The sequence below is a fragment of the Corvus brachyrhynchos genome, unplaced genomic scaffold (assembly GCF_000691975.1).
Source record: "Corvus brachyrhynchos isolate BGI_N302 unplaced genomic scaffold, ASM69197v1 scaffold70, whole genome shotgun sequence".
Lineage (NCBI taxonomy): Eukaryota > Metazoa > Chordata > Aves > Passeriformes > Corvidae > Corvus > Corvus brachyrhynchos.
Genome location: NW_008236217.1, coordinates 3,788,026 through 3,813,658, shown reverse-complemented (window position 1 = coordinate 3,813,658; position 25,633 = coordinate 3,788,026). Strand labels below are relative to the sequence as shown.

Here is a 25,633-nt window from a genome sequence, read left to right as displayed (position 1 = left end):
GTGTAAGTTTGCTGTGCATTTCTGTGAGTTTTCCCCTCTACTGTCTTGTAGCTCATTATTAGCAAGGTTTCAGCAACATGGAAATAGCAGCAATGTTTCAGTTATAAATTGCTTTTAGACTGTATATAGCTTAAAGAATATTTCAGGATGCTTAAGTTAAAAGACACTCTGGAATTTCAGATAACAAAATTACTGTTAATTTTTAATCCATGCCAAATAATATTGCAGGAAGTGAAACATAGTTATTAGCAGTGAGGGTAATAAAGCTCTCCCAAAATATCAAGCAAACTGACAGCTTTGAGAAAGTCAGAGATAACTTATTGCAGAGAGGGAAAAATAAATATTTCCAGTATCAAATTACATTTTCCTCCCAAGTTTGTGTTGGTCAAAGTGTATGTTTACTCCTGAGTTCAGTAGTTTTCACTCCCTTGCATATGGTGTGCTAGAAGGAGCGAGCAGCCCATGAGGGTGGGAGGTGGTGTTGGCGTGGCGTAGGTGGGGTTGCTCCCCACTGCCTTTAAGGGCTGACCTGTGTGCCCCAGGGCAGGTGACGTGCCGGGGCTGGAGCAGGGAGGGAAGGCAGCGTGCTGTCGGGAAGCGGTGGCACGCGCGCACCTGCCCGTCATCTGCTCTGCACAGCTGTCCAGGCTTTCCCTGCAGAAGCAGATGGCTGTGTGTAACTTCAGAGAAGCAAAATGTTTTCTGAAATGAGCCACTTGGAGGTAGATGCATTTATAGGCATATGGTTGCAGTGCTTTGGTGGACATACTGGAGGTTTTCAAATTATTATGTAGAAATGTTCATCTGGAAGATATGAGAAACAGCAAGGCCAACCAAGAGCTGATTTGTTCCTTTTCTTTTCAAATGTATTCTTGATTGACGTGGTCATTGTCCAGGGGTTAAAAGTCAAGACAGTGTCCAGTTCCTCTCTGTTGCTTCTTCTATGACTTTGGTCAAATTGTTGAGTTCTTTCTTGTATTTTAGTTCTTGCTTCTAACAGTTGTGCACCAGTAGTCTCAATAAAAGTTTTTTAGCCAAAAGTGCTGGGTAAATGTGAACTTCTAATATGTTAACATTAATATTGATGTCATACATATATTCTCCTCCCCTTCATCTTTGTTTTGGGGTTATTTCATTTGATGTTCACTGAGAAACAGCTGAGATGTGGTTGAAGGAACTTTTTATAAAGAAATGGAGCTGTGTTAAGAGAAAAGCAATAAAAGTACATTATGATATCCCTTACCAGCATTATTTTTTAGCATCTCAAGACATCATCACTTGTTAAGACATTCTAATCCCAGTGTTACACGTGAGGAAAGAACACACAGGGACAATAAACACTAAATGTGTAAAGGTAGTTGTGTATTACCTCCAAAGGAAATTAGTGACTTATGGAGAGATTTCATTTCTTGCTTAGTAATCTCACCAGCATGTCTAGTGTCACACCAGCACTATGCACATTAACTAAAAAGGTGTATTACATTCATCCTAGGCTGCTGTGTATTACCGTGATAGATTCAAAAGAAGTTCAGTTCCTTGCCAAATACAAAGCTCTATAGGTATTGGTTTCAGCAAGGACAGATAATGCATACCTAAGCATCTTTTCCTATTTAGCAGTAGTTTTCTATATACTCTCTGTGTGTAGAATACACAAAAACGACTTGGCAGAAAATGTTTCTATGTTAGGACTTATGTTCTGTAAGTTCCCCAATGAGAGCTTTACTTCTGAATGTAATAAAAGCAGAGCTATGCCAGTACACTTTTAAAAATCCATCCCTCAACCTCTCAGTGCTTTTAACTTTCTAGCAAAATCATACAGTTGTATGTTGTATTTGTACCCTGAGGCTTCAATACAATAGAGGAATAGTTCAGGCTAGGAGCAATGGTAAGTAGTATTTTTCAATTAACAGGAGGCTGAAAGTGTAGTGGCATTCTGCAGGAAGTTTATTTTGGCACAGCACCTTCTGCATAAAAAAAAAATAAAAAGGTACCCTTTGTTCTAAAATGGCTGTGGAGCCGTTCCTGAGGGTGAAATGTTATCAGCAAAGTGCCTGCAGAGTCCAGTGCTGGCTGAAGGGCTGCGATCCCAAAGTTTGGCTTATTACAGAGCATGCATTTTCTTTAAAACAGCATTCTTCTCTCTGTTCAATATGTCTTTAAAAATGGCCAAGTTACTCTCACATAAACTCTTGCCCTGTTTAATTTGCTCTGACATAGTGCCAATACAAGAAAATGTAGAATACTACATGTAAGTAATCTTTTTTTTTCCTTAAAACCTTTATTTGTAGTCAGTTCTTGAATAGCTCAGAAGACCATCTTTATGCAACAGCTGTGTGCACCAAACAAAGGTTCTCTAATTTCTCTGTATGTATTCATCTAAACCATAGCACAGCATTGGCATTCTTGTGCCAAAATGCAGCGTTCAGGCTGTGTATGGCATTTCCATTTCAAAAGGAATAGGTGTTCTGGAAGTGGTTACTCTATTGCAGCTTAGTTACAAATGAATTCCTGATGCTTTGAACATACCTGATCACAGGTTACAGTTTGTCAGTTCCCTTCGCAGGTCATCTGAAATGCTGCTGCCTGACTCATTTAATTTGTCTTGGACCTTGGGATTGTCATGAAATAGAAGCAGACAAGTTCTTCTTTCCTTCTTCAACCTGTGGACTTAACACCTAGAAAATTCCTTAGCCAGAACTGTTTACCATGGACTGTATCACTTCAAAGGGTGAACCGCAGTATCAACAATGTTATTGTGCAGCTGCTTTGCAATACAAAGAAACCCAGGGAGAAACAAAAACCAACAAAACCTATATTGCACTGGCAAACAATATTTGCTCTACTGGAATTCTCTACACTAAGTATCTTGGTTCAATGACAGTTTTATTTGAAGAGTTTATGGCATGAATAACAGTCGTGATAATGTTTCTGGAAGCTGCAGTGCTTCAGACATGCTAAGTTTTGTCTAATCTAATTCTGCTGAAATTCAGTGACCTTTCTGTTGGTTTCAGTGGGAAATAAATCAGGCCCTTGAGAAATATAAACTCAAACAGCTTAAGAGTGGGGGTGGTTGTGCCGGTTTGGCCAAATTTAGAAATATATCCTCTGAGAGAAAAAAAAAAAAAAAAAAAAAAAAAAAAAAAAAAAAAAAAAAAAAAAAAAAAAAAAAAAAAAATGCAGGGAACGAGAGTGTGTTATCTCTGTCTGCATCCTTGAGGGGTTTTTTTCTTCTCTCTCTGCTCAGGCTCAGTTTAAAAGCATAGAAAGGTATATATACAAATTTCTGGGCATAGTGCAGCGATAGGGAATACAACATCAAGTCACCCCAAGACAGTGGTCCTACGTTAGGACAATTGAATAAATCTTGAACTTCTACTCTGAATCTAGGGAGGGAGAAAAAGAAGACTAATTTTCAAGCTTGGCTAATGAAGCTTGGGACAATTGTAGCAGTGAACTGAGCAGTTGCAGGCCTAACCAGCTGTCATTTGCCGATAGAGTCTGACTGTGGAAGGACATCCTGCATTAGCAAAGGCAGCATAGCACACTCTGCTGAGTAGTTCTGTTGGTGGCAGAATTTTTACTCCTAAAACTTTTTTCCGTGGACCAGTCCTATGATTAAATGAAGGGATCGTACTGGATTAAGGTGTGGATAAGGACTTTAGATCAGGAGTATGCTCAGGATCCGGTAGCAGCAAATGAAGACCCTCATTTTGAAGATTTTGGTAATGGAGCTAGACAGTGTAGAGTAGAGTACAGAAATAGATAGTGAGTGTCAGGAAGTAAAGAAGTGGAAAAAGTTTGATGTTTGAAGGCTTACAATGAAAAGTTACTGGGAGAGAGGTGACCTTTTGCATGCTTTTTAAATTTCTTCTCTGTGTTCTCTAATAACGTTTGAATGTGTTGGCCAATTTCAGCTGCATTTGACAGAGATGTAGGAGTCTGGGAGCGCAATACTTACTGCTGGTTGTTTTAAATAGGCAGCAGGGAAGATGGAGAAGGCACTCTAAGTTGCCCAACAGGAGGGAACTTTAGCATGGCATCACTTTATTAGGGCATCCATGTGAGAGGGAGACATCCCAAGAGGCACAGGGAAGAAAATTCTAAAAATTACTGAACCACTTCAGATGCCAGTGACGCAGCACATTCAGGAGCTCATCAGTTCGTGGTGCAGATGTACCAGGAGTCTGCTGGCAGTTTGTCACCCATCAGGGGGACAAACTTTATCAGTTGCAGGGCAGGTGGAGTTACTGATAGTTTGCCTTCTCATAATTCCACAACATTTAACCGTTGTGTGATTTTTAAAAAAGGAAAAAAAATCAGACTACAACAATTTTCAGAGTCCCAAACTAATAAAACATATTTTCCTACCAACTAAATTAAATATTATCTATGTGATGGAAAGGTGAGGAAGTTCAAGGATAAGTATGTCACCAAAAACATGAGCAAATATATAAGACACTAAAAATTAAAATCCAGATGAATCCATTCACTGTTATAGAAGGGACATGGCTGCTGGCTGGGCTACAGTCAGATGGTTAGCCTGATGACTATAATTCAAAATTGATATGAACATTCTGTAGATGTCACAGGTATTGTGGACTGTCATAAGCACTTTAGATCAGAGTTGAACAATTGTGGCAAAATAAGAGAAGTAATGTTATTTCAGTCTTTCTGCAGGTGTTAATGTGCTGTCCATTGCAGAGCTGAATAAATAAGCTGAGAGGACTAAACTTTTTACCTGTGAAATTCATTATCACAGAAGTGTCACTTATGCTGGGGTTTGTTGTGGGTATGATTAAGAGTTCTGATAAAGGCAACTGTTTCTGAAAATTAAACAAGAAATGAGATGTAATCTTTTTGGGACTGAAGGAGATTTTTTTTTTCTGGTTGCAAAGTGGTTAGCAGTAGTACTTTTGTGTTATTATTTGTAGAGTGCTTAATGGTAAAAGCAATTTTTAATTTTTTTTTTAAGTTTACTTCAGTGGTGGTTTTGTCTTAATGTAAATAAGAGTGTTGTTCCACAAAGAGGTATCATTTTACATCAAAGTCCTGATAAAACCCAGTAAATAAACTTTCCTGAACATATAAATACTAAACAATTGGGTTGTTTACAGCTAAATATTTACTTCAAAGTCTTAGAAGTGTTTAAAAACTGGTTTTTCTAGTTTCTGTTGCAGCCAATTCTCTCATAGGATCTCTTTTCAATCCCCATTTTCCTTTGCACACACCTTGTTTAAGCAGGAAGAGCTTAATTTAAGCCGTAATCTTTTATCAGAATAAACCTTAGTCTGTTTTCAAAATACTGGTGCTCCTCTCCCCCCTCAATTTGACAGGTCCCAGCAGCTTAGTGCTTAAAGCTGACTGATGCCTAGTAAATGCACTGTTTCACCAGCCCACCTCTGTAGGGTGACATTCCTTAAATTTACCAACATTGCACCAGTTTAGGTTATCTTTCTCTCAAGAACAGAGACTAGAGCTCTGGTGTGCAGGGGCTTTAGCATCCTTTGCCAGCTCCCACTGGGAATTTATACTAATGGCTGAAGGCAGGACGATCTGGTCTCTGTCTTTGGGTTGGGATTGTTTAGTGATGCTTTCCACTGCAGAGGCTTTAACTTACATTGTCATCAGCCGAGCGTTCATCTCTCTATATTTAGGACACAGTGTGCCTTAGTGCTCTCAGGCAAAGCTAAGCCTTACTGTTTTAATGACAAGTTCGTGAGATAGGATCTACCTGCTGCCTTTATTGCTCAAGCATAAATTGCCCATGGTTAAATATTTGGTCATTTAAGATACAGGTGGCTGCTGGGGGAGTTAGTGTAAGAAGCAGCATACTGATGATATACCGGCTGAGTTCAAATGGATCTAAAAGGAACTGGTTAAACTAGACAAGTACACAGATTTTGATCACTACCACTTGAATTCCAGCAGTTTATTGCATGGGACAAATTGCATTGATTTGTAACTATTGTTATTGAATTGATTAATTTTAACTAGAAATCATCAAATACTAACCTGTCCTTGTGTTTTATGTTTTCCGTTTTATCACAAAAACAGGTGTGTTCTTCTGTAGGTGGGTGGGGAAGGTGGGGAAGGGAGGAGTGGGAGAAATGCCTTATGTAATTTTAAAGTTACTTCTTTTAAATGTGTATCTCAAAATGTTAGTCACCGTCATATCTTCTGTATTCAACTTCACCACAGGAAGAAGGCAACAGAATAGGAAAAAAGTAAACTTTAACCTAAGTAACAATTATTAATACAGACTTTTTACATTGAAAAAGAGTATTCCCAGAATGTTGTTGAAAATCCTACTAAAGGAACCAGTTTTTAAATGAAATGTTGTATTTACTACATTGAGATACAGAGGACATGTAAAGTAGCACAAGTAAAGAACTGTAAAATTGTCATCATATCTTTTCTTCTTGGTTTCTAAAAATTCAGGTAGTGTGATGACTTTGCTGGTGTGTGGTTCTGGCCTTCCTTTGTGTCTGCTGACATCTGGCATGTTCAGATACTTGCCCTCACATTTCAACTGTCATAGAACTTATTTATCATTTTGACAGAATTTGATCCCTTTAAACTCCAATCAGTTGAGGGACAAAGGGTTTTTTTAGTATGGTCCTGGAAATAGTTTGTGCAGCTTTCAAAATGCATAGTGTAAGGTTTACACCTCTATCAAAAATCCCTTGTGAATCCACAAAGACAAGTCAGAGGACTAATAGCATTTCCTTAAAATATAAAGGTATTTTTACGTCCTGATTATTTTCTAAGTGTTATTTCATTAGATGAAATTTGAACTGGAAATTTGCATTATACAAGATCCATGTATTTTCTCTTCCTGTAAGTTAAAACTGTTAAGCAGGATACGCATTCTCTCGGTCTAGATTTGCAAAGTGATCCTGTGAGCAAACACCTTCCACCCTGCAAAGCCTCTTGCTGTTGCCAATGCACGTGCACATGGCCACAGAGATGGGCCTGAACTCAGTGATACAGGTCTATGATGACAGCTCTTCTAGCAAAAAGATTTCTCAAATTGTTAGAAAAAAACTTAAGACGTAGTGTTGTGGATGCTGTAGCACTTCTCTTGCTCTTTTCAAGTGGCTTACCCAGTTCAGATCAAGCCTCTGCTATCAGTAACCTCTGCTGCAATGATGCTAGAGGACTGTGAACTTTTGAGTTCTCAGTCTTCAGCTGATGCTGGCAAATAGGAAAAGTAATCTTTTTCCCCAAGTGCTGGGAGGGTGGGGAGCTGCCATTGGTAGGCGCAGCAGCAGGGGCACAGCACAGGCAGCTGGTGCAGGAGGAGCAGTTCTCACACATTCCCTGTGTCTCTCACACAAATGTCATCAGCTGGTGGTAGGAGTAGCAGCAGCGAGATCACAGGGGTGTATCTCACACAGTTCACTGGGGTCCTGAGTTTATAGAAATAGTAAAAAGAACAGACAATTTCCGAAAGGAAGTAATCTCTAGGGTGTGATGCCCTGCAAGACAAGACTTCTTTTCTTTTGGAATTTTCCACTTCTCATCATGACGTCTTAACATTGCAGACACCAAGCAGTTGTGAGCATTCCCATGGCAAGGCAGCTCTGTGGTTTGCCATGTGCACAGCGTCATTGTTACAGACTCACTGTGCTTTCATTTTCTTTGGTTTTCATTGCCAGACATGGAAAATAGAAACTACCCTTTAGTTAATGTATTTCCTGTCCTATTAAAATAAAAAAATCACTGTTGATAGCTCTTGCCTTGGTCTTGCTCATGCTAATTTCCATTAAAACACCAAGCCTTACCTGATATCCCTTACACACAAACACACACACACCCTCCATCCCCCCAATACTACAGTGCTTTAGGAAAGTTCTGTACTGATATCCCTAGACAATGAAGTTTTTTACCTGTGAAACCTGTCACCAGCAACATTATTTTATCTTTTTGATCAATATGTCTCAAGTGTAATTCAAAAGAGCACAGCTAAGGTTGTAAATGATGTGGACACACTTCCTTAGCAGGTCTTAAGATTTGATCTGGTGAGCAGAAACAATCTAGTAAATGCAATGTAAGAATCTCTCAGCTGTAACATGGTGACTATGTGCAGTCTTGCAGTTTACTTTAGTACAAATACTACTGGTTCTCTTGAACTGCATTCCTCTTTCACGTACCCTTCAGCATTGTTAAACAGTTTGCAAACTCCTGCTTTACTTGCCAGAGCAAGAGAGTTATGAGAGTGCATGTAGTTACTAGTCTCAGCTGGCAAAATGGTAGCTGACATTTGGAGGCAATAACTTCCTGAAACTCAGTGGCCTGATCCCCTACTGAGAATACATTTCTTTTAAAGGGAGGGTAGAAGAGAGTCTCCTTACTCAAGTATGAAGTGTCATGATCAGAAAAATATGGACCTTTCATTTTCTAAATGACTGCTCAAATTCTAGTGGGAGGTGTCCCTGCCCATGGCAGGAGGCTTGAAACTGGATGAACTTTAAGGTCCCTTTCAACCCAAACCATTCTACAATTCTGTGAAATTACATTGTGTTTTCTGTATTTGTCTGGATGTCAGTGGTTGTCTCCAGTTGTCTGCACTGGCTGAATTTCAACTACTGACTGTCATGTTGGGTCAGTGCCCTGGTGGCCAGCTTGATGCCTTTCCAGGAATTGCTAGAGACAGCAAAAGTTCTTCCCAGAGGGCTCTGAACCTCCCTGCCTGGCACCTCCCTGCCTGCATCTTCATAGCTAGGTCCTCTTTTGCTTTTGCACTGTAAAGAAAACAGCCCATGGAGATGCACCTTGTATCTTCAAGTCAGCTTAACAGAGCCCTGCTGCCCCTTGTCTGTGGTTAGGGGCAACCCCATCATAGAAGCCAGCTTCACCTAGTCAAATTATGCAACAGAATTCAGCTCATTGCGTTATAGTGCAAAAAACCTAACTCCTTCACCGGGATTTGGCTCTATTCTCCAAATGATTTGTGATTTTCAGGGAGCCTGCCATTGGTAGGCGCAGCAGCAGGGGCACAGCACAGGCAGCTGGTGCAGGAGGAGCAGTTCTCACACATTCCCTGTGTCTCTCACACAAATGTCATCAGCTGGTGGTAGGAGTAGCAGCAGCGAGATCACAGGGGTGTATCTCACACAGTTCACTGGGGGCCTGAGTTTATAGAAATAGTAAAAAGAACAGACAATTTCCGAAAGGAAGTAATCTCTAGGGTGTGATGCCCTGCAAGACAAGACTTCTTTTCTTTTGGAATTTTCCACTTCTCATCATGACGTCTTAACATTGCAGACACCAAGCAGTTGTGAGCATTCCCATGGCAAGGCAGCTCTGTGGTTTGCCATGTGCACAGCGTCATTGTTACAGACTCACTGTGCTTTCATTTTCTTTGGTTTTCATTGCCAGACATGGAAAATAGAAACTACCCTTTAGTTAATGTATTTCCTGTCCTATTAAAATAAAAAAATCACTGTTGATAGCTCTTGCCTTGGTCTTGCTCATGCTAATTTCCATTAAAACACCAAGCCTTACCTGATATCCCTTACACACAAACACACACACACCCTCCATCCCCCCAATACTACAGTGCTTTAGGAAAGTTCTGTACTGATATCCCTAGACAATGAAGTTTTTTACCTGTGAAACCTGTCACCAGCAACATTATTTTATCTTTTTGATCAATATGTCTCAAGTGTAATTCAAAAGAGCACAGCTAAGGTTGTAAATGATGTGGACACACTTCCTTAGCAGGTCTTAAGATTTGATCTGGTGAGCAGAAACAATCTAGTAAATGCAATGTAAGAATCTCTCAGCTGTAACATGGTGACTATGTGCAGTCTTGCAGTTTACTTTAGTACAAATACTACTGGTTCTCTTGAACTGCATTCCTCTTTCAAGTACCCTTCAGCATTGTTAAACAGTTTGCAAACTCCTGCTTTACTTGCCAGAGCAAGAGAGTTATGAGAGTGCATGTAGTTACTAGTCTCAGCTGGCAAAATGGTAGCTGACATTTGGAGGCAATAACTTCCTGAAACTCAGTGGCCTGATCCCCTACTGAGAATACATTTCTTTTAAAGGGAGGGTAGAAGAGAGTCTCCTTACTCAAGTATGAAGTGTCATGATCAGAAAAATATGGACCTTTCATTTTCTAAATGACTGCTCAAATTCTAGTGGGAGGTGTCCCTGCCCATGGCAGGAGGCTTGAAACTGGATGAACTTTAAGGTCCCTTTCAACCCAAACCATTCTACAATTCTGTGAAATTACATTGTGTTTTCTGTATTTGTCTGGATGTCAGTGGTTGTCTCCAGTTGTCTGCACTGGCTGAATTTCAACTACTGACTGTCATGTTGGGTCAGTGCCCTGGTGGCCAGCTTGATGCCTTTCCAGGAATCGCTAGAGACAGCAAAAGTTCTTCCCAGAGGGCTCTGAACCTCCCTGCCTGGCACCTCCCTGCCTGCATCTTCATAGCTAGGTCCTCTTTTGCTTTTGCACTGTAAAGAAAACAGCCCATGGAGATGCACCTTGTATCTTCAAGTCAGCTTAACAGAGCCCTGCTGCCCCTTGTCTGTGGTTAGGGGCAACCCCATCATAGAAGCCAGCTTCACCTAGTCAAATTATGCAACAGAATTCAGCTCATTGCGTTATAGTGCAAAAAACCTAACTCCTTCACCGGGATTTGGCTCTATTCTCCAAATGATTTGTGATTTTCATTTTTGGAAGAAGCTTTGTAGCTCTTTATTGCTAGCAAAGGTTTCCTGATTTTGTTATGTGGACCTTAGGAAGGAAAAATTCTGATTCATAGTGCTACATTTCATGGATTTTGCTACTACTTGTCATTTTTTAAAAAATAGGGCACTGATTGTGTATGTCCGTACCTTTAAGTCTTTTGGAGATCTTTCAAGATGTAAGATGTAGTAATAATGGTCAACCCTTTCTATTGCATTTCAGACAAACAGTTCGCAGCTCTCCAGGTGCTAGAGCTAAGACAATTTGAGTCACTTTTTGCCCTTTCTATTCTGGACTGGTTTGGATACTATTCCATTTCTGGTATAGTTTATACTGTAAGGGTACAACAGCTACCACAGATTACAGTATTGATGGCCACACTGTTACGAATCTCTCCTGATCTAACAGACTGCTTCGGTACAGACTGGAAAAGGCATTGCCCACTGAGGAGCTTTGTACAGTTTAAACAATACTTAAAATCACAGTTTTCCCTATACTGGATTCAAGGTTTTTGTATTTTGCTCTGCTCTGCCACAACAGGATGTTAAATTCGCCCATGTAGTTTATTTTGGCTGTGAGTTTTAATTGTCTTGTTGAGTTTCTCATTTTGCATTTTCTAAATGTTGTCACACGATTCCAGTATTTCTTCTGGAGGCATCCAGGTTGAAGTGAAATAATTTGACTTTCAGATTACAGTCAAAGGAAATTATAGAGTGTTTAAAATAAAAGCTTGGATACAATAAACTTCGTTCTGTCAAATCCTGCAATTTAAATGATCTCTAAACTCTGTAACATTTCTGGGGTAAGCAAACTTTGGAGGGTCAGTGGATCACTGTACACATCAATTTGTACTCCCACTTCATGTTTTGCATTCCACTAACAGAATTTTTTTCCTGCCAAACTGCTAATGCTTGAAAAATACTATGGAGAATAGCCATTTATTTTGTCTTTCCATTTACATTTTGAATGTATTTGTCTTAAAAACTTGAGTGAGATGCTGTATTTGTTAAACTTCACTTCTTTCACTTTATTGAATAAAACTAGATACAGAATCCTCAGACAAATTCTGCTGTGGAGTAGGGGGCCATCATTGTCACAACATCGGGAGAGTTTATAATTTTCTCTGCTGTTTGCATGTTTATATGTGATGGCAAGATTCCTCATACTCCTGGTTTGTGAAGACCTGCCTTTGTGTGTGTGTGTGTTTACAGCTTGCACAAGTGGACTCCAGGGCTGTACATCTGGGCGCTGTCCTGATCCGTGGCCTTACAACTTTGCTCATGGCCAACAGTGCCTGCGGCTTTCCATTCAAAATGGATGATCTGATGCCTTGGGCAGTGTTTGATGGAAAACTTTTTCAAGAAAAATACCAGCAGTCACACCAAGGTTGCTCTCTGGAAGAGCTTTTGGAAGGCAATGTGAGTAATCACTTCCTTCTAGTTCTGTATTCTTTGTAAAAATGTACCTGTCCGTTTTGTTTGTTGTTTTAATATTCATGTTTACACTGTTCCCCTTTCTTTGTATTTTTCTTCTCTTTCTTATTTCTTTTTCAATCTCTCCACAAAAAATAATAAAATAAAAGTAGAAATGCTGATCCTATGAAGGAAGCTGTAATTTTACCTTTATTTTTGTTCCCACACTCAGAAGCTAATATAAGGAAAATAGTTGTCAATTTCAAAAATGAAAATGCCCATAATAGTTTTCTAGTACTGAGATACTGATGAGACCTTTTCCCATAAGATTTTAAGAAACATATTAAGAGCACCTTTAAAAAAACATACTGGGTAACCCCAATTTTTAAAATGTTTAAGAGTGATATTTTTAAAAGCATTAAGGAACCTAAATTTTGAGATGAAGTTTTGTCAGATTCAAAGAGGAACTGGAAATCAGAAGGTATGTATCCTGGTATTTATTTTAGAATCTCACCAAGTACCTTCCCGTGGTTCCAAGTACTTATTTAGTTCTCAGTCCCACTTTATCTTGCAAATCTGGGGATTTATAAGATTTTTGTGCTATGTTACCAAAAGACCAGTATGATTTCAAACATGTCTGGACAGGGAGGTACCAGAGTCCCGCTGAGCACAGTGCATTGGAGTGGCATCATGGCCAGGCTCAGAGGCAGGGTCTGCTAGACTGGCTGCAAGGCTGTATTGATGCACTGGTGAAGCCTCAAACCAGACCTGCCTCGTGCCCCACCAGCACAGAATATGTGGAGAGGTGCTTGGGTAGATCTGCACCCATCTGTGAAGGTAGCTCTAAAGACCTTCAATTAATTTGTCTCTTTTCAATGTGGAACAGAAAAGCCTGTATCATTTAATTATTTTTGAAAATCTTACCTTTGAAATGTTTTTACCTGATACTGAATGTATCACTTGAGTTAAAGTAAAGTAATTACAGAGAAAAAAGGTTTCAGTTTTGATTTGTTTTAATCTCATGCATTCAATGCCAGTTGTTTTTGTATAACTGGTTTTCTTCTGTGATTTTGTGTCCAGTTACATACCATGCTGGTCTGGAGTGAGGAGTGCAACTCTTGTGGGTGGGTGGAATGAACATGTTTTTAGCATGAAGGAGGAGAATAATCCTTTCCATATGTATTCAATTGTATGATTAGGACCATAACCTCTCTCCAAATCCTGTGGTTCCTATTAATTGGTCTCTTGATTTCAGTAGATTTAGATTGGGCTAATGGTTCATCCAGGAATTTCATGCAGGACTTTTGCAAAACAATAGAGGGCTTAAAAAATAAATGGGAAAATGTAAAAGTATCCGGATCTGTGTGAAATTGATACTTGTTTTCCATTTGAGTAGAATTCAGGTTAGTGGATAACTTTTACAATACGTATTTAAATCTGTACAACAGTTATATTAATTGATATAGATATTTCTTAATGTGTTATGTTTTAGCTAACATTTTAAAATCTTTGTGTGTTAATCTTAGAGTTCTATTTTACTCTGTTTTATAACGAAGATGAAAAAAGATCATACTTTCCTAGAACAGAGTTAGAAATATGCTTGGTCAACTGAAATATCTAGGTTTTTAAAAGCCTGATGCTCTGTTTTAAACAAACCCCAGATAAACTGTTCTGTTATGGGGAAAAATACTCTAGCTATGTGAACTTTTAGAGTAGTTTAAATACCTTTTTCTTTTTTAGGTACAATTTTATGGTACATATATGGCAGAGATATGTACCCAGACTAATAAAATAGCTTTCCAGCTTATCAGTTTGAGGCAAGAATCTGTTTTGGGGAGAATTGCCAAGAGATGCCAGTTTAGCTGGGAACACTGGCAATGCAACAAGTATATGTGATTGGTTTTTCCTATTATTATAAATTCAACTTTAATAAATAAAAATGGTGCTTAGTTCCTGGCAGAGCTTAATGTACTGCTGGAAGCCAAGATCTTTCAGCACTTGTTTGTTAACAATCTAACCTTGAGCACCATAAATCTAATCTGGTGATAGTGACAGCATTGTATTCAGAAAAAAGTTATTCTACATGGGATGTTGTGTTATGGAAAAGAAAAATAACAAGAAAAAGTTACTCCTTTGGTTGTTCAGTGCTTGTCTCCTAACTCCTAGGGTCCCTTCTCTATTTTCTGGACAGTTGCATTACTTCAGGGACTCGAGGCAATCTCAGAATCAGTGTTGTTTTGAATATGATAGGCTTAAATACAGTTAATAGGTTTCTGAAAACTGCAGTGGAAATACAGTCCTGGTTAAATATTTACATGTATAGCAGAAGTTTTAGGGTTTGCTTCCTACAGGTTTTTATACCAAAAGAAGAAAATGTGTACATTAAATACAGTTGATATTTTTGTGGGCAAATTTTTGAGTAGCTCAGCTCTTTGTAGCCTAACAGCTGCTAAAGATGAAAAATGGACAGCTTCTGATAAGAATAAAAATAGAGCCATCTTGTTTTTTAAAAAAAAATATGCTAAGCTCATATTATGCTAGTTCTCTGTTTTTCAAAACTGTAATCATATTAGTTTGCTTATCCACACAGAAAATTGGCTATAATAGTCTCATAAAGAAGTGAGGCAATGATATTATCACTTTATTAGCCTCTTTACTGTGCTTCTCACTAACGAGTGTGTTCATGATCAATTTTTTAAAATTAAAACCAAATTACATCATGGGGTCGGCATAAATGATGTTTTGTTCTTTTCTGATCTTGCTTCATACATTCTGATCTGACCTTCATACATTCTGAATTTATTCCCCCAAGAATAAAATGAAAGGTTTTTCCCATTAGAGGGGATTCTTTACAGGCTGGACCCAGTTGGTGTGGTGAAACAAAATTTTTTAAAAATCTGTGGATTTTATTTAAATGTCTATAAAGACATTTGTTAAAAAATCTAATAGGAAAGTTCTCAGCAGGGTTCAGGGAGTCAGACTCTACCTCTAATTTAAGAAACCTCTCTAGTTACTGCAGTCTTGCTACCTATTAGATTTTTTAGCTTATCCTGTCATCTTCTTCTCTCCTTCCTGCTCCTAAAAAAGGAATTGTCATCCTGTAAAAATCAGTTCAATTTTATGAACATCACAAATTATGCTGTTGTTCTAAAATCTCTCTTTTCCTCATTCTCTTCATTGTGTACTAAATCCCACATGCCTGGTACCAATCAGGAAAAAAAGAAAAAATAAGATCTGTCACTTTTTCAAAGCTCACAGAAATCAGAGAAAGTTAAGGATGTGTGATATCTCTCAATATTGTATCCTTAAATAGCTTCAGCTTGTCCTTTTGACAGTAGAATTTTTAATCACACCACAAGGTATACACTTGAATTTAATTCCCCTGTTTCTTTTTAGATTTAGTTATGTTTTATCAGTCAGGAGTTGGAGCAGATGTATTACTGTTGGGTTAAGTTAAGAGACTGATTTTAACTGGTGTGTTTTCTATGAGTTCATCAGTCCTTATCTGGAGGCTTTAACCACCTCTGCCTGAGGTATTGCTGATGGAAGTCTAGTTAAATATATCTACGGTGCAAGGTGATAGAACAGGACAGCAAGGGACTTACAGATGTGAGCAGAGAAGGAAAAAAACTTCACTGAGAAAGGGGAAGACATTTCTTCTGCACCCCTACTCATCCCTCCAAGTATCCACATTTAATATTAAATGTTTAAACTTTATTTCCTGTACAAGTGTGAACCACCTTGATGCATGCACAAGTCTTGTAGTTGTGTGTGTGTTTAATTTGTGCTACACCTGAAGAAAGAAGAGCAGAAGAGTCATTGATTTTTAACTGTGTTTTTTGCAGGAGTCTTTGTATACACCCTTCCAAAATCTGAAGTCTCTCATTTGCAAGGTTTGCATGGCAAGGAACAGAACGATACAGAGCAGACCAAGAGGGAATGGATTTAACACAGGTTGGCATTCTGTGAATTTTCTCAATAAAGTTAATATATCAATGAGGTAAATTACCCTTCAACAGCAGCAGCAATTACACAGGCAGCCCATCAAGCTAAGTAAATTGTAAGTTCTTTCTCCAAGAAGCAAATGAAGAGATCTAAGAAATATTTCCCTTTTTAGCAATTTATGTGAATTTGATTACCCGAGTTTACATAGAATAATATTTGCATCTAACTACGTGATTAGTGAGATATATGCAATAAGTATCATTCATTGACAGAAACATCACTATTTATTCAGTGACTAAAGTTACTTTTATAGGAGAAATTAAATGACTCAGAGCTTTTTTCTTTCATTCCCTCAGGGGAGCTATTTTAACACTGATAGTTGAAGGTATGAGTAAGGTACTGAAGATGAAATACTTCTTATTGGCCTCACTGACATATTTCAAAATAGAAGAGAGCTTTTGGGCAATTTGTAGAATTGTGCTTTTTTGTTTTAAGATCTTGCTTTTTCCCCCCAATTTTATGGCTCAGTTCTCTAAAGGCATTTGTTTTCCCTACCTGATCTGCCTGACTTTCAGGGGAAAAAACATCTGAAAGGTTTTTAACATCAATCACAGACCAGCCTGAATACTGAGGCTTTTGAGATTTTGAAATAATTTACACTGAATCTCAGTGTTTATGCTCATATTGTATTTATTACTTGCTTAAAACCTGATCAGTTATAATGGCTGTTAGGATAAAAATTACCCTTTCAGGATTCCTTGAGCAAATTACAACAGACAGAATGATTTTCTGCTAGTTCAGTACTTTGCATTATGTGGCAGCAATACTTCTGACGTGGCTCTACAACATGCTCATGCTGGACACTCAAAATTAAGGATATCTGTGGGTGATTTATAATACCAGACCTTGGTAGCATCTGCTTTTCCTTGAGAGCTATATTTAACCATTTTAATTATGATTTGTGATTCCAATTTGGACAGAGATTTCTGTTTGTTTTAATGAATGCAGTCTCCAAATCTGTGTCATAAAATTTTGATCTGGTTTCTAAATACACTTGTTAACAGCTTGTAATCATAATGTGCATAGATGGAAATGAGGACAAGAACCATGCTTGTTAGGCTGACTTTAGTTTGGAAAGATCATAATTGTGCATGAGTATTTTGGCACAAAACTAAGAAATACTGTTTCCTGAAAAAGAATACACTGTCTCTCTTTTTCTTCATTTAATCTTACATACTGTCAGAGTTGATTAGTGAATACTGTTTTTCAGGAAGAGAACAAAGAGATTTTAATCCCAGGTTCCAACAACCACACCGAAGTCATTTTGTTTCTCCATATCATAACCAGATGAGGGGGTTCACACAGAGACATCCACAGTCACAAGGTAAAAAATGGGTACATGTTTGTGGGTTTGGAATTGTCCCTATCAACAATATAACAGCTCTGTATCTATCTGCAGTTCATTTTTATGTGTGCAGTTACCCTGTGCCTACAGCAGTCAGCAACAAAACTTGCATCAGTTATACAGTTGTGCACTGCCATTTGCAAAAACTAACTCTGCAGGGTGAGGTGGAGTGTAGCGTTGTAATCTGCAGTCATCTTCTACTCACAGTGTTCTGGGAAAACAACTTTCATGTGGTATTTATAATTTTCATGCTTGGTCTCAGCTGAACTGTGTTTGAAATTGTAATAGTTCTAAAACAAATTGGCACAGCTGCACAGAAATGTGTCTGAAGTCTTTAGCTGCAGATCTTCGTTCATACTTCAACAAAACGCTCAAGCATACGAATAAAGTTAAACACATTCTTAAGTGGTTTTCTAGAGCAGGGTCTCTGCTTCCAGGTCACTGGCTAACTGATACAAATGCAAGTTCTGTCTTGCCTTGGCATTAATCTTAAGTCATTCACCAGTCTCACTTCTTGAAAAGAACAGACATTTCAGTGAAATGCCACTGTGGATAACACTGTTGAGCTGACTTAAATCAGTTTTACTTCCTAGTTACTGTGAGTTGAAGCACATACACATAGATTAAAGAAAATAAGCAAAAGGAAGAGAAGTGTCTAAGAAACACCAATTATTTTATTAAGACTGCAGAGCCTGAATTTCTTTCATGTTTCCAGGTGAGATTTTCAAAGATGATTGATGAATGTGTTTAGGAAAAATAAATAATAAATAGGTGTAGTGAAGTCTTTAATGTGCTTCAGCTGCCACTGTTGAAAGCTTGAGAGTAAGATAATATTATTTGATTCACAAATAATATTCTTCGATCCTGTATCTAAAATATAAAGCTAAAATGTAGACTATTTATGCTGACCATAAGCAAAACCAAATCTGGTCATTGTTAGCAATTCTTGACCATCTGAAGAAACCTGGTATTCACGGGCCAGATCATCTCTGACCAGCTCCAGAGATCTTACAGTTAGGTGTATTCCACAAAGTACATTCCACAGTAACTGTGCTGCTGTGTTATAAATGTCTTTCAGTAGCATTATTTAAATATCTTGGCTTCTTCTACACTAGCCCTATTTCTTACCCTCAGGACACTCTTAAAACATGATCCCATAACTGCAGTTAAATTGCCTGTGTAAAAAAATAAGTAAAACAGGTTTATTGGGAAAATACATCTGTCCTTATAAAAGAGCCCTGCAATGTTTTAGAGCTCCTTTTAAACTGATCTGCCAACATGACTCATTTTGACAAAACTCTTTTCCTAAGTTTGCTAATATTAGCACAGGTATTTGGGTTGCTTCTCTGTGTAGCTGTCGTCTCTGCTATATGTGTGTCTCACCAAAGAGAGAGAAAAAAGAACAAAAAAGTAGCCATTTTCTGTTCATGGTATCTTATGTGATAAACCTTCCTAGTAATATTACTGATATCTGTCTATCCCATCCTCTAGGTACCTTTCCATGGTACACTGTTATGGCTCCTGCTGTTGCATATTGTATATAAATCATTGGATTAAATGCAGTGAAAAGTAATGGAACAGTAACCATGGGACCCATATCTTCTGTGTCAGGAGTGTACATAATGATTAGGCAGCCTTTGCTCTCTCTTATCAGTTAATGTTTAAGAATTCTGTGACAATGTCTCAACTCCAGCAGTGGAGGAGAGAGTGTCTCCACCAAGAAAGCATCAAGCTGAGAAGCGCTGGTATTTCTCTGAGAGGATGGCTTGGATCCCCTCGGGCAGAACAAGAACTGGACTTAGGCATCCTTCATTATATGGTCAATAGTAACCACCCAGCTGCTGTAATAAGCAGCTCATCCTCTAGCTTTATTTTGAGTGTAGGTAATTCAGCTGTGGGGGTTTTTGCGTTTTGGGAGGGTTGGGGATTTTTTTTGTTTGATTTTTTTCATTTAACTTCTCTCCATAAATTTCTTGGCTGTGTGTTACAAATGGATAAGAGCACATCCATGTTACTCAGAGCAGGACATCTAAGCCTCACAGGAAGGTAGATTTTCTTTTAATATTTCTTGTTTGATAATTTATGGATTTTGGGTTTGTGGCTGCACCACCACACCACAGCCCATATACCCTATTGGTAGACAAACTTCATTAATTAGAAGTTAAGACCACCATTGTTTTCCATCACAATGTTAACTCATTCTATAAGAACCTAAAAATAAACAGAGCATTAAGAAGTATGGAGATCACTGTTAAGTATCCATTTCTTCACAGAATGAATTTGCATCAAAAGGGTACATTCACTTCAGTCTTAGCACACTGTAAAACACATAACTGCTGATAATACAAGCAGCCTCTCATTTGCAGGATACTTAGTCAAGTCTTCCACATTGGTGTTGCGTTCAAGCATGTTTCTGATTAATAGGATTTTGGTAGAACTGTAATGCAGATGGGACCTGGTAGAACTTCAGTGCTGAAAAAGATTTAATTTACACAGTGAGCACTGCTTTGCTAATAGGACTCTCTAACTAAAGCAGTATTGTGCACGGGCACATTTAAACCAGTATGACAATATTTGTAAATATAGCTTATGTCTGGTTCTAAACAGCGTATTTTCCTTTCCTGAATTCATACAGTCAGACCTACCAGCCACAGATGAGAATCACTATCCCAACCCATTAATTGGACTAGGTTTAAAAGCTACAGTCACCCAAGAGTTTTAAGAAGAGCTACCACAGACTTTATCCTCCAACATCTCAGAATGCTACCCATAATTACACACCAACTGGACAGGGACATGCACTTTTTTAGGATATATATAAATGTAACTTTTCTTGCAGGCTATCTTAATAAGCCCTTGTTTTGCTGCTTCTATGCTCATTGAATGTATTTAATTCCTCTCTCACTCTCTCCAGGTAGAGGATCAGGACATCCATACTGGAGGAGATATCACCTTCCTCCTCGGTAAAGAATTCATGTCTACAAGTGGCAAACTGAGATGGCGGAATAGTTGCCACTGAGATAGTTTTTGTTTATGAAAGCCTGTTTTTATGAACTTTGCAGAGTAACTGAACTGTATGACTGTGGAGGAAATCACACAAAGCTGAGGCTGTTCAGCTTGTTAATCACTTATCATGTTAGGTCTAAGCTTGTTAGGAGACCAGAATCACTAAAACTTAAGTTACTGGTACCTGAGGCACAGTAGCATCCCAGTATGGCTACATTGTTTTGTCCACTTGACAAAGGAAAGTCTGAACTGTTTTTTATAACATTGTGAGATATTCCTGAGTGTAAATTTAAGACTTAAACTATACTTTTTGCATATTTTTGTAATAGTTGTTTATATTCCAAGACTTTCCTCACCATGAATAATGTGTCATGTCTATGCTGTATTGTGGTTTGTGTCTTGATTGTGGATTATATCTATATCTTAAGGGTTATACCATTGTTATACCTGGAACCCTGAAAAGTTTGGAGCATGACATCACTGATGTAAGCATCATCTGCCAGTGAAACAATATGAGCTTCTTGTAAAATGTAACACTTTCTTACAAAGGACAGAAATTGCTTTTACATTTGATACTTTTAGTTAAGCAACTTTTTATACCTTTTTCAACTGAGGAGAGAAAGAATCTATCATGCTCTGCTTCTATAATGAAGAATACATATGAGAACTCAATATTTATTTTCTGTCCAGAAATCTAATTTAAACACTTACCTTCAAAATTATTTCTTAAAAATTGATATGTTTCACTCTGTGATTTGGTATCAGTCATATATGTATTTGTTTAGTTATAAAATCAAGGGGGTGTCAAGAGAGGAGCCAGGCTCTTCTCAGTGCTGCCAAGCAATAGGACAAGAAGCAATGGGCAGAAACTGATACATGGGAAGTTCCATCTGGATATGAGGAAGAAGTTCTTCACTGTGCAGGTGACCGAGCATTGGAACAGATTGTCCGGAGAGGTTGTGGAGTCTCCCTCGCTGGAGATGTTCAAGAACCATCTGGATACAATCCTGTGCCAGGTGCTCTAGGATGACCATGACTGAACAGGGAGGTTGGACCAGATGACCCCCTGTGGGGTCATCCCTTCCAATCTGACCCATTCTGTGATTTTGTGATTATTCTTTTATTGTTTCTTAGGCCTTGTGCAGGTAACTCCTTTTAGTCAACTGTCAGTGGAACTTCATTCCTGTTTGGTATCCATGTTATGTCAAAGTGAATAGCATTGTCAGACATACATAACTCCATACTCAATTTCCTCCCATGTATTTTTCTGTTTGTAACCTAATAAATATATTTTTTCATACTCTGTATATAGCAACAATCCAACTTAATAAATAAGCAGTAAGAATTTCTAGTTCTATTAAAAGTTTGAACAGAGACCATTTTTACACAACATGGTGTCTTGATTTGCATTTCAGGAAATGTACTGTCATGATAGGGGTATTCCTGCTTCCTTTTTCAATCATTTGCCACTGACTGTAATTGCACTATCAATTTTTTTACTATAATTTTCAACCCTGCCCTCCAAACCTTTTGAAATAATGTGATCTGAATTTTATGGAAAGTTCTCTGGTTTCAGGGATCTCATGATGTCTAATAGTGTATTTTAAAAGAATGTGATTGTGTGCCAAAATTTGTTGGTAATTCCCTCTTCAGGCTTTGATATGAGGAAAGATGTCTGTTGTCCTCAATAAACAAAGTTAAATACAGTTAGAGTGGGAGTTTTGCTGTGCTAGCTGTGGTATGAATTATTGGTAATAATTACCCTGACTACTGAAGCATTGATAGCATCTTTGTGAGGTTGTTTTTCTTCCTAATGTTAGTCCATAAGCAGAAGCTGCTTATTATTATTATTTCCAAGCCAAAAGATTTTTTTTTTCCCACCAGGAATAGTAGAGGGAAAGCAGAAGCATGAAGTTGAAACATAGAGGTGCTACTTTCCTGTCTCACTGAACTTTGAATTGTTCACAAAGTACCACAAAGTTTATGGACTCTAGAAGGAAATCATATAGGAGAACATGACCATAAAGGTTCCAGTTTAATAGGGTTTCCTTAGTATGTGGACTACAGGGTTGTTTGGAATTGTTCCAGAACAGAGTAAAAGCAGACGTGGATTTGAAGTGAAGCAACATATGTTTGTGAAGAAAAGCATTATTGTTCAGCTGTACTGCTCAGTGCTCTCTAGCCTGTGCACTGGGTAGCTGCCTTTCATCAAACGTTCACTGAAATTGTGGATTGATTTATTAGCTTTATGTGTTCCCCTTCTGGAAAGGGATCCAGAGAACATTCTGTAACATCAGTAACTTAGTCAACAGTGACTCAGCAGAAATTGTTACGTGGTCATTGGGAGAGAGAGTGACTGAACACATCTATCAACTTTCCTCTTTATGTATCCTTCCTCTTAAATTACTTTGCTCATTTCTGACACCGTCACACTGGGAATCTGAATGTGGACTGAAGAAAACACTGAAACAATGAGTTAATCTTAGGATGCTGTGGCACTGCAGGTATCAAAACATATAGTTTACGCCTCTTTCATTAAACAGGAGACTACAATTTTAATTGCTCTGCTATCTTAGCAAGTGCTGTGCTGAGATGGAGGGGAACAGCAGTGCTAAAGCTCTACAGATCTTTTTGTGCCATGCTGTCTGAGCAAAATTATAAGGATACTCCAACATATGGTATAATTTTGCAAAGGTGGTCTTTATTTAAATGCTGGGGAGGAAGATCAAAGGTTTACATGTTCACATTTAAACAGTGACTCCCCTTTGGCAGCTAAACTGGGAGACAGGCTAGTATATGCTCCTTCACTAGCAAGTTTGATGGGATATTCCTCTGTGGAGCAGAGCCTCTTTCTTAGAGTATCTTTTGCTTCTATAGAAGCATGGTCAGCCCAGTAAATAAGCGGAAACCTTGGTATGTTTATGCCATACAGGCATATCATGCTTGAGAGTGTAGGAATGCCATGAGGTTTTTTTTGGGCACACACTGATGACCTGGTAAGCTCCTCAGTGTAGGTTATTCAGAACAGCTGAGGTTGCTCAGGACTGGGCTCAGTGATGGTGAGTATACAAGCACCAGTGTTTCCTGGTATCCCTGGTGCAGAGGTGACCGACAGCTCCATGCCTGCATCCTGAAGGCATTGCCAGGCTCTCCTCCTGGTCCTCAAAGGGGTTTGACTACCTGCAGCTAGGTGACCTTGGATCCAGCTGGTCATGAGGAAGACCTGTGTGAGAGAGCTGTGGGAAGTCTCCTGGGAGTGTCATGAGACCCTTGACTCAAGAGCTGCATTTAAGCCCAGGTCCTTGCCCCTGGTGCTTGCCTGATCTACTTTGCAGGAATTAATCCTGTGCCCAGCCTGTCCAATTCTGCCTTTGCCTTAATGATTTGACTTGCTCATTTGACATGGACATCCCCCATCCCCATGGATTTGTCCAGTGATGACAGGACTGTTGTGTGAACCTGGTTACCGCCATCAGATGTGCTCTGCTGTTCTTCAGGTACAGTGGGACTGCACCCCCGTCACTCAGGTCACTGCCCTACATTGCCCTTTCACTGCTGGCTTGCCTTCCCCTGTGGAGCAGGCCCCCCTTGCTGCTCCATGACAGCTTTAAGACCCTGACAGCACAGGGGGTCAGGAAGTTTGGCTGAAACTACTACAGTAATTGGATGGTGTCAAAACAATAGATACAGCCTGTGGGCTGAAAACTGCTGGAAAAACTGAAAATGGCTACAAACCAGCCAAGTGTCTTTGTGTATCCCTACAGAATTAGGACCTTGTGTTCCTTGCTTTCCTAGACCTTGCAGCTGACACCCAGACCTTTCTCACCCGTAGCCAGGCTAATGGGTACGATGTGCTTCAACAGTGCTCACCACAAGTGTGGAGCTGGTTCAGAGCACGGGAGCTCATTTGTTGAGCACGGGAGCTCACATTCTTGACACTGATACTCGTAGAGCTTTCTGGCTTGTACTGCTTTTGGAGCGCTACGTTGGTGAGCAGGCATTAAGTTTAGCCTACAGTTTTTACCTAAAAGTATGGCATTGAGACAACACATGATGAGTTGAAGAGGTGTCTCTAAAAGACAGGGGTAGCTGGTAGGGTATTCTGTCTGAGTGCTTGCCAGCCTAAATTTATTTAATCTTACTACAAAAATAAGGCCTAATGTTTGGTTTTGCTTGTGCCAACTGGGAAAATACATCTTTAGTGTATTAAAACCCCTCAACCTTACAGTCTGGAATATTTGTTCAGGTAAGGAATCAAAACCAGTTACTGACCCAGATCCTGTACTGGGTGCTGCTCATCGCCTGGGTAGCAGCTATGGCAGTGCACAGCTTAAAACTCACAACGCCTGAAATTGGAGCACAGGCAGGACATCAGCTGCAGCAATTGCAACTACTGACTCCCATATCTCTAAAAACTACAAATACAAATATACAGCACCAAGCCTGACAGTGCTCAAGAAGAGTTTGGACAATGCTCTCAGGCAAGTGGTGTGACTCTTGGGGATGGGGCTGGGCAGGGCCAGGAGTTGGACTCAATGATCCAGCTGGGCATATTCTGTGATTCTGTGTGATTCTGTGAAATAGGGAGATAGGCAAAGAACTGTTTGGGGCAAAGAACTGTTCTGAGTGCAGAATTTCAGTCACACAATGTTGTATTCTGCACTGGGTGTTCATATTTGATACCAAAATTGTATCTTGCAAATAAGCATCACCAAAAGACTGTCATCAGTGATGATATTTGTGACTACTGTTTACCATTCCTTTGGAGATGAAGGACTTGATTTGGTGATCAGATACAATCACAAACCTGAAAGTTACACAGGCAAGGACAAGACAGAATGCAAGGGATGGGTGCATACAACATTTAATATTTCAAGGCTTTTGTCTTTGTGTTGGTTCTGATTTTCCAGTTTACTCATTAGATCACTTATCGAATGACCTTTAATTAGTAGTGGTCACATAGATAAACAGGGATATATTAATTGTTAATATAGTTAATCTAGGCATGATTTTTTTTATATTAATACATTGATATTTCAAATGTATTAAGCTTCTCTTTTTTGTGCCAGAAGACACAAGAAATACTAGGCACAGAAACAAATCCTGAATATAAGTTCTCTGAAAATGCTTGATAACTGCAGGCTTTTTAATAGAAAATAGTGC

The 25,633-nt window shown here is 38.9% G+C and overlaps 1 protein-coding gene across 1 annotated transcript in view; it reads left to right on the top strand.

The window, feature by feature from the left end:
- FAM120B (family with sequence similarity 120B) overlaps positions 1 to 22,176 on the top strand; it is a 51,147-nt gene extending 28,971 nt beyond the window's left edge. The window contains exons 6-9 of the mRNA XM_008643306.2: positions 11,914 to 12,120; positions 15,960 to 16,068; positions 17,330 to 17,443; positions 20,379 to 22,176. Coding sequence (XP_008641528.1) covers positions 11,914 to 12,120; positions 15,960 to 16,068; positions 17,330 to 17,443; positions 20,379 to 20,431 — 483 coding nt within the window. The 3' untranslated portion in view covers positions 20,432 to 22,176. The remainder of the gene's footprint in view (positions 1 to 11,913; positions 12,121 to 15,959; positions 16,069 to 17,329; positions 17,444 to 20,378) is intronic.
- The last annotated feature ends 3,457 nt before the right edge of the window (positions 22,177 to 25,633 follow it).